Raw genomic sequence first — 10079 nt, forward strand, 5'->3', positions numbered from 1 at the left:
CCATTATAACACAAGTTCTCCCATTTACTAAACTGATTCTGTCAGTCTCAACATCAACCCGCTATTCATGTATGGTTGAAGAAAACTAATGTGCAAGTTAGTTGATGGATAACTTTTCTCATGTTTTGTTTTTAAATATCTTTAATATATATTATTAATCATTAAATACGAGCATGGAATTAGCAAGCCTTATCACATAATCACCTCATCTCTTGTCCATTTTACTCTATTCCAGAGTTTCTTCAACCCTTTTTGTTGTGGGACTTCATAATCGTGATCAGCATACTGAAGGTCATCGTCCTCATCCTCACTGAAAAGAACACAATTGTGAAATCAAGAATTTTATTTAAATATGTGAATTCAACCACTGAATCTGAATACACAGTTATGACTAAAGAAGCCACTCAGACTAGCAGACATATGTCCGACGAGATTATTCAAAGTATAAAAAAAAATTAAGAGTCATACAATGGAGAGGAGCTGTAGTTCTTACTGACACAGAGGAATGAAGCTAGATATGTCAGCAGAGGCCAAGTGATAACCTTTATGTCATGCTAAGGAGTTTGGCCTTTATTCTTTATTTGACCTTTAACCTAAAGAGTTAAAGGAATTTAAGTAAGAGAGTAAAAGACCAATATCTTGTGTTTCAGCAAAAATCACTGGCAGGAATGTGGAGAGATGGAGGAAGGAAGACCAGTTGGTAATCTTTCACAATACCCCAAGTAAGAAATTATTAGGGCCTGGCAACGATAATGGTAAAATACAAAACACAGTCAGTTAAAAGACACAATGGAAGAAATGAGCCATTTACAACACCAACAACAAAAAAAGTTAAAATATGTAGAAATAATTTGAGTATACAGATCAAGTTATAGTAAACAATGAAACACTATTATGAGACACAGAAGAACAAATGAAAAAACATTCAGAGCACATTCTTGGAAAGGAAAACAATATTATAGATGTCCATTCTCTGTAAATTAATTCATAAATTTAGATTAAATGAATAAAAATACCAATAGATTTTCAGAGGAACTCAGACAGGCTGATTCTACAGTTCATATGGAAAAATAAACAGGCAGTAATAGCCAAAAAAGGAGAGAGAGAATTAGCACTACCCAATATCAGAATATACCGTAGAGAAACAATAAATAAAACAGAATGGTACTGACACATGCGCAGATACTCAAATCAATGGAACAGAATAGAACATTAAGGAAAAAAACAAAACCCATATGGGAATTTGGTAAATTATAATAGTAACATATCAATCAGTGGGGTAAAGATGGACTTTTCAATAAAGGGTAAGACACTGGGTAGCTATCTTAAAAAATAAAGCTAAAGTCTTACTTTAAAATAAAAAATTCAGATGAAGCAAATATTTTACACTTAAAAAAATGAAAACATAATAGTACTATAATAGGGTAGAATTCTATTTTTTACATCCTTGAGTAGAAGAAATCTAAATGTGACAAAAATCAAGAAACCATAAAAGAATAAACCAACTAAGGTCGTGATAGTAGCTATAGAAAGAAGCACATAAAACTGAGATATGAAAAAGGTAGAAACAAAAGGATTTTTCAACTGATGAATCTGAGAGACATGGAAGGAAGATTCAAGGACGACTCCAAAATTTCTGGCTTTAGGAGCATAAATAGAGCTATCCAATGAGATAAGGAATAGAAGGAGAAACAGAACTTTGGGAGGTAGAAGGGAATGAGGAGAGTAAGCAGTTTGGACTGATTTCAAGGCACTTGAGAAATATACAGGTGGATACTGGGTATATCCAGAACAGCACTGTCCAACAGAAATGTAATGCAAGCCACATATGTAATTTCTTAGTAGCCACATTTAAAAAAAATAGAAACAGGTGAAATTAATTTTAATAATAAATAATATTTAACCCAATATATTTTTAAATTGTCAATTCAGCATGTAATCAACATAATCACAAAATTTTTTACATTCTTTTCTTCTTACTTAAGTCTTCAAAATCTGGTGTGGCATTGTCCAGGAGGGAAGAGAGTGCCAAAGGCAAAAGAGAAAGAGAAAAAAACCAAGAAGATGAAGCTGATAGAAAGAGCCCAGGAGCAACAAAGTGAATTCCTAGCTACAGACAGAGCTAATCAGAAAAATAAAAATTACATTAAATTAAAAAAATTTTTTTAATAAAATAAAATTAAAAGTACATAGCAATTCAGACTAGCCACATATCAAGAGCTCAACAGCCACATGTGACTAGTGGCTCTCCTACTAGGCAGAGCCGATCTAGAAGACAACTGGGCACATGGATCTTCTGCTCAGGTAACAGGTCTAGGGTAGACATACAGTTTTGGCAATCACCAGCACACAGAGAACAGTTAAAGCCATGAGAGCACAAAACCCCAGAAAAGAGGGCAGGTCTTTATGATAAACTGAATTAGAGGATTTTGAGTAGTCAATGGACTGAATAAAGTTATGAGCATCTGAAAATAACATGAGCTAATATTTACTTAACGTTTCTAAGTACCAGACATTGTGGAAAATGAAGGCCTAGATTTAATATATACGGTTTACAGATCCTTTGCAGGAACTTCTAATTTCCCTTGATTTGTCAATTCCATTAGGACCAAAATTATTCTTATCCGACCAAACAAGACACCAAATCCCCCAACCACCTACCTATGACATCTAACTGCTTCTTTAGTTTAATGCACTTCATTATTCCAATACTTTCTCCCCTAAAGCTAATGTCTATTTTAATAATCTGCCAGTCCTATTTCCATATATGATTGTTTTGTTAAACTATGCTGAAAATAAAAGCACAGGTTTAATTAAATACCTGTTATTTGCAGCCATCTTCAGCTATCAGAAATATCACTTGATTAGCCACGATTAAATTGTTAAATTGGAGATGGTTCAGGATCCAATCACTTCATAAATTTCTAAGAAGGCTAGTAAACCAGATGAAACACCATACTGAAGCTTGCTGTCCACTGTACACACTCATGGAACCTACCCGTCCTTCTCAATGCTATCACACTTGCCAACCTTCCCAACCAGATTGTAAACTCAGGAGTACAAAGACCATGTCTAATACGTTCACCTCTCTTCATCAAGCACAGTACCTGCCATTCAAACACTTGTAAAATTACTGAATGATCTTGCTTACTCTTTCACCTCCTCCAAGTATTCTGTATTCCAAAATTACCTCACTCCTTCCCAACCCAATCAAAACTTTTACCTCCCTTAATACAGCTGATCTCAAGTTGACATGAGAAAGAAAACTTTTTTTTAACAAATGCAAATACCTCTAAGAGGAGGTAAAAAGCATTCCCATTTATTAAAAAGAACTTTCAAAATCCAAATGCACCTCCAAGTGGTAGAATTTTAAGAAGCATAACCTCCTGAAACAAACATAAAAAATATATTCAGTACAGAAGGGGTTCTTTGGGGTGTCTACTAATATTGCCTAACCTTTCCTAGAACTGTCCCCTGCAACATTATCACTTCCTGTCATTCCCAAACAGCCCTCAGTCATGCTTTTTACAGGTTCCCCTCTTTTCTTCCCTCCCCTCAGACCCCAACACCTTCCATAACAGCATACTTGAGATTGCTTTAAAAATTAGGTTATTTGAAAACAATTTTTAATTTGGGGACTCACCCATATAAATTTTGAGTATTCACAAAAATATCAACATCACATCTAATCTGTACAAAATTCACCTTATCAGTATTCTTATAAAAATATGTTAAGTTAAAGATATGAGTCCAGATATGTTATTTTGGTCAAAAGACTAGTTTCCAAGGAGTAATATTCCTGAAAACGTATTCATTTTAACTTCAAAAACCTGCCTTATTTTTTAACCACATACTTGATTTGTAAGAAATTTCTATTTCTACAAGAGGTTTCATTCTCTGTCTTGCATCAGCATGGCCATCATGTTCAGGAAGCTGGGTTTTTTGAGTGGTTGAGTGTGAGGGAGGATTAAAGTAGAATTCTTAGAATCCATCTCTCTACCACTGGGACTTCCCTAGAATCTATCTACCTAAATACTTCTTAGTTTTAGCATTAAGTTATTTCTATATTATTTAAGTAATTGTTGAAAGGATGATAAAACTTTCAAGTAAGCGTGACAGAAGATCCTAGAAACTCATCACTAGCTACAACATAAAGTTGCCTGAGAATGCCTACAATTTGCGAAGAAAAACGGGAAGAGATAAAACCCCACAAATAACTTCACCAATATTCTACTTTCACCATTTAACAATGAAAAGGTCCCATTGCTTAATAATGGTTAGACACCATCAAAACAAATCATTATTTTATTTGCTTTATTTGTGGTTTTATTTGCTTTATTTTTCTGCTTTCTACTTCATTTTTTAGTATTTCTGTATTGTAGCTATCAATGCTGGTAATATCTAATAGTTAAATAAAATCAACTTCCTACTATCTATCTGTAAATAGATAAACCATTTTTAGCCTAGGGTGACTAATCTAGAAGACAGTAAAAATAGGTGAAATTATTTCTCCAGTCACAAAGCAAAAACTGAAGAGGAATTTGGTCTTTGAATCTCCATTCAGCACTTGGTTTCCAGAATCATTCTGCCAGTTTTATTTTTTAAGTCAAAGAAAATATTTATTCTGTAACTGTCTAATACATAAACTAAGTACCATATTCAAAAACTTTTGTAGATTATGAATGAACAAAGTGATTAGGGTGATTATGAAACTGCAAAATGAAGAGCATATGCACACACACAAAAATACTATGACTCATTAGGCTAGGAAAATGGTTACGAGTAATTCTACACTGGGGTGTAAGCTAATAGGATGTGATAGTCATAACTTTCCCTGTGAAATAATACACAAACTATTCACACTTGGCAATATTAAGATAAAACATTCAAGAGAAGTTCAATTTTAAAGAACAACAATTATTCCACCTAAAAAAGAGTAAAACGTGGTGTGCCAAAGGAAGAATTTGAGATTTTTTTAATTTATTTTTATTTGAATAGAAACTGATTTGAATTAGAGAAATATCAGTAGTTTTATAAAATTTGCTCCAGTAAAATCACTTCAACTTGATAATATTTTAAATCAAACTGCATCAAGTCTGAATATTTTTATCATAATCAAAAAATACATCTTTATTATACTGTCTTGACAGGATAACTGTGAATTTTTTTAAGTTCAGTCGAATTCAAGGTATGAAAATTTACCAGTTTGATTTAATAAAGTGAAATCAGGCCACCCAGTGGTTAATACGATGTACTGCATACATGAATATTTTATTTCCAAATCTGGACTGCAAACTAGCATCATTATATAAGACAAATTCGACTTTATTTGACCATCAATAGCAATAATGAAATAAATACTGAAGGGATTTCTACCTAGCTATCCATAAACAAAAACAATGCAAGAACATTTCTATTTTATTCCATTAGTGTGTGTATATTTTTAAATGAGGAAAGATGATTACAAAAAGAGTTCAAAATAGGAACTATATTAAAGCTAGATGGTACCTTACAGACCACAAAATCCAAACCCCTTATATTAACAGACAAAAAACAGGGCTATAGAGTTTACTTGCTTTCCCCAAACAATATTGCTAATTACAAAGTTGATTTAAAAATCAGTTCTCATATTTCAGTATTCTTCACCCACAACACCCATCTCACTAGAAACAACACAGTAAAATTGCTTCCTACACACACACATACCGCACTGAAAAACATCTTCCAATTCAAGAGCTGGCTTTTGTCTTTCCAGTTTAGTATAGTCACCAGTCACCTCAACTGTAAATACCTGAATCTGTTCCTACTTAAACAGGCCTTCTAGCTTCTAAATGACACTTTCTAAAGCTTATTTTTAAGAGTGGAACTGGCTTTTAAAACCTAAAATTACTTACTTAATACATAAATATGGTTAAAAATCAAATACATGTTAATAACAGATATACCAATTTTAGTATTGACTGTAAATTATGTCATTAAAACCCCCAGTGGGATCTAAAAACTATTTAAAGTCACAACACCAAATAAACCTTTTCCTTTATGTAAATCCAGATCAGAGATATACAGCTATCTTAAAGATCAAAAGAGCTAACATCCTTCAGTTGTTTAAACCTGAGGTAACATTTTTTTACTCCTTTTTTCTTTTCAGATCATACAGGAGAGGTTATTACAGGATTTATGCCTGTAGTTTTATGCAAAACTTTTATACAGCGAAGTATAGTTTTCAATCAAATACTTAAATGGTTGTATAGTGGAGATTTTAAAGTGACTGAATTATGTCCTTTTTCATTCAACTATAAATTAGGTTCATATTTATTATTAAGATACTTAAAGGCATGAGACTAGACTTTGCCCAATAAATAGATTTTTTATCCTTTAAAACATTTCATATTCTATTATTTTTTAAGATAAATAATTCATATTTACATATACAAGAAATATAATTTAGAGCACAAAACACATTCAAGTATGAAGACCCTAAGAAATATACCATTCAGAGATGATAATTCCTCATCACATCTTCTACCTGTATACTCCCATAGGGAGTGTAGCTTCACCCCACCACATTTAATTACTCCAGACTTATGACTCTTTCAATCATTCTGTAATACATTTCAATTAATTTATACAGCTGACAGGAATAAAAGTCAACAGTGCAATTAATGTTTAGATCTCAAAGCTCACAGTATTGTCAATAAAACAACTTATACAGGCAAATTAATCATTAAATCATTTCTTCTTTCTTAGCCTATTATTATGAAGCATATGCAAGTTATGGACAGAAAAACTAACTGGAGAAGGCAGGGTTATGACATTCAAGCATCCATGTCTAACCATAACTAACTGCTAATGACAGCATTAGCCAAGAAACTGTTTCAAATAAGATTAACACCAATACTGATAAGTAGATAATGCCACACATTGAATATAAACAAACTCCTGTTATTGAGTTGACAATATTCACTTGTCACCTTGCTTAATGAAGGTATATTTAAAAATTCAAAAGAAAAGGCCTAAATCAATACCTCAGTAATTATAGTTACAGGAGATTTTAATATCTATCTTTTCTGAAGACTGAGAAGTCAATCAGGTCCTTGATGTTCTAGAGTAGTAATTCTCACCTGGGTGATTCTGCCCCCAACACACATTTGGTAATGTCTGGAGACACTTTTGATCGTCACACCCGGGGGAAGCGAGGTGTTACTGGCATCCACCGGGTAGAGCCCAGGGGTGCTGCTAGACATTCTACAAAGCACAGGACAGCACCCCTCCCACCCCACCTTCCCAATACAAAGAATTATCTGATCCAAAATATCAACAGTGCCTAGGTTGAAAACCCTCTTCTAGAGAAGTGTGTGTGTGTGTGTGTGTGTGTACATTTGTTCCACCTCAAGAGTTTGATCTATTCTGTAGTTGCTACAAAGTAATAATCTAACAAAGACTAATAATCTAACAAAGACTTAATTACATTCTATGCTGATTTCTGCAAAAGATACCTTACATGCAGCAGATGCTTAATAAATGAAGAGCAACAAATACTATGTGTACTTATTGCCAATTTTTAACAGAAATCTGCAGTGAATGAAGCTAGTACTAAATTTCAACTTGGGAAATACACCTCTAGTTGAGACTTTGAGGCTGTGGATCTAGATAAATAAAACCATTTGGAAATCCTGTCAAACATCTTTTCATGTTTATTTAATAATACTGACAACTAAAAGATACCGTAGTTTTTTGTCATCTAAGTAATTCCTACACACAATTTAGGAGTAGCTACTATAATGACAAATAAAAATGAGAAGCGTAAATTCATCCTAGCAAGTTTTCCAAAAAAACATGCCCTACCTCTGTGCAACACTTAGGCACAGTCAGAGCCCAACAGACACACAAAATATTAAGTGACTCAAACACATTGTTTTATTTTAAGATCAAGCTACTGGTGGTAACAGTGTGGCATCTTCCCAGTAGAAGATATTAAAAATACATACATAAAGCTGAGAGCATGAGTATGGTAATTACAGTAAACATCAAAAAACGTCCTCTCTCCTCAGCTATTCTTCAGAGGACTTCCACACCTTTCAAGGGAGCAAAGATGGCAGAGGGGTCCCCACCCAGGTTTATCACAAAGTTCCTATTTTTAACTGGCCCAGTCATTCAGAGAAAAAGAGGCCCTCTGAACACCATTTTCAGGTCGTCCAGGCAGGACACTTCCACTTTCATCTGCGGAGCGTATTCCCTGAAAGCGCACAGACTTACCTGCCAACTCCCACCAAGAAGTGGCTGTGAGCGTTTGGGGGTCTGGATGTGCGCTGTGGGGAGAGTCACTCAAAAGAGCAACCTGGGCATCTGTTAGTCACTTTCTGAGTCTGAAACACACTGGTCCCCAACTCCACACGTCACGGCTGCGCTGTGGCCAGCGGGCCGAAGCGGCTGTGGAGCAGCGGGAAGAAAACCTCTGCCCCGGCTGGGGAGGGCCTGGTGCGGAAGCAGCGGGAAAGGAAAGGGAATCTGAGCCGACACTGTGCCGACGGGCCTGGGCGAAAGGGATGTCACCCACCTGCGCGACCTCTTCGCCATCCTTCAAGTACCGCATAGGCGCGGGCTGGGCGGGGACGCAGTTCAGCCTCCTCCAGCCTCAGGCTAATGCTCCTTCTCCCCGACCCTCCCTCCGCTTCCCTCTCCGAGGTCCCTCTCCGCGGCGACCGAGTGCGGAATGCACGTCCCCGGCTGGGCAGGACAGAAGGACGGAGGGGCGGACCGCGACCCGCCCCCGGTCCGCAAAGCCGCTCCTAGCCCCGGCCCGGCCCGGTCAGGGATGCCCCCAACATGTCAAGAGGCGCGCTCCCGCCCTCCGCCGGCCCCTCCCGCCACCTCTCAGTCTCTTCGCCGCTGTCCCAGCGCGGCTCCGCCGCGGGCGCCGACCCCCACCCTCTCCCCGCAGCGAGCAGCCCTGCAGGGCTCACAACCTCCCGCAGGGTTTTGTCCGCACCGCCGAATCTCGCGCCCAGCCTCCCTCAAGAGCCGCCGTTTGAATCTGCGCACGCGGCCCCGAATCTTATTGGCTGTGGCGGCCGCACGCGGGGGGACGGGGGCGGGGCGGGGAGAGCGCGCGCGACTGGGGGCGGGGCTGGGGAGCTGGAAGCCGGGACTGGAACCCGCGGGAGTCGGGGAAGGAGCTGGGAGCCAGGGGGTGGGGCCGCAGGCCAGGCTCGCGGGTCCAGCAGTGACAGGACCCGGAGCGCGCAGAGAGCCGCACCCGAGGGGGCGGGACGCCGAGGGCCGCGCGGGGCCTGCTGGGAAAGCGAGTTCCAGGCTCGCGGAGAGGCGTGTCCGGAAGCGGCGGAGGGAGCCCAAACTTCCCGGGGTGCGCGGACGGTGTCCCGTCGGGTTGAGCTGTCCCGTCGGGTTGAGCTGTCCCGCCAGGGCATGTTCCCGCAGCCTTCTCTCGGCCTCAGCTCTTCAGTCCTCGGGTACATCCCTCCTCACTAGTTAGGAGGCGTGGTCTTCGGACTGGAGACAAATCTAACCATAAAATTTGCGCGGCCGTTATTGTTTAAGCAAAAATGCGAGCTATTTTTGCGAAACATCGTAGCTGATGAACTAGCGAAGACTCTGTAGCAGGAAACAGAATATCAAGAATGAGCAGGAGTGTGACAGGTGAAAAAGTTTTTAGCTGGACACGTGCTTGGAACGGAAAAGGGAGATAATCCGGGTCGGCGGCTGGTCTCCAAAGTGCTTAATCTCCTCCCCGGCTCTACGGGAAGTAGCTGCTGTGCGCGGTGAAGGAGCCCTGATCCAGAAGAATGCAGGAAGACCGGAGCGGACTGGGAGTTTCGCCCAGATAAATGAGTACGGTCGTCAACAGTAGAAGGTGACCTTCCTTCGCAGGAGAGACAGGAGGACGGGGCAACTGCACTGGAGGAGCTTCTGGCAGTTAAAACTACTCTAGAGGTTTCAAGTCTAATAACTACAAGCTGCTCAGTTCAAGTAGCATTAAAGTAGATTAACTACAGTAAGTATTAGAAACGGTAAAGGATCCAAATTTGCAAGGTAACATGCTCTACTGCATGGAGCACGAA

The 10079-nt window shown here is 38.9% G+C and overlaps 1 protein-coding gene across 6 annotated transcripts in view; it reads right to left on the bottom strand.

Moving 5' to 3' along the window:
* The window catches only part of MYBL1 (MYB proto-oncogene like 1), a 33623-nt gene extending 24604 nt beyond the window's left edge, over positions 1-9019 (bottom strand). For all 6 annotated transcript variants that reach the window (XM_082433637.1, XM_082433638.1, XM_082433640.1 and 3 more), the window contains exons 1-2: positions 8558-9019; positions 205-310 (exon numbers count right to left, since the gene is read on the bottom strand). In XM_082433637.1, the coding sequence (XP_082289763.1) occupies positions 205-310; positions 8558-8577 (126 nt within the window). In that variant the 5' untranslated portion in view covers positions 8578-9019. The remainder of the gene's footprint in view (positions 1-204; positions 311-8557) is intronic.
* Between the last annotated feature and the right edge of the window lie 1060 nt (positions 9020-10079).

Source organism: Balaenoptera physalus (assembly GCF_965194825.1).
Source record: "Balaenoptera physalus genome assembly, chromosome: 17".
NCBI lineage: Eukaryota > Metazoa > Chordata > Mammalia > Artiodactyla > Balaenopteridae > Balaenoptera > Balaenoptera physalus.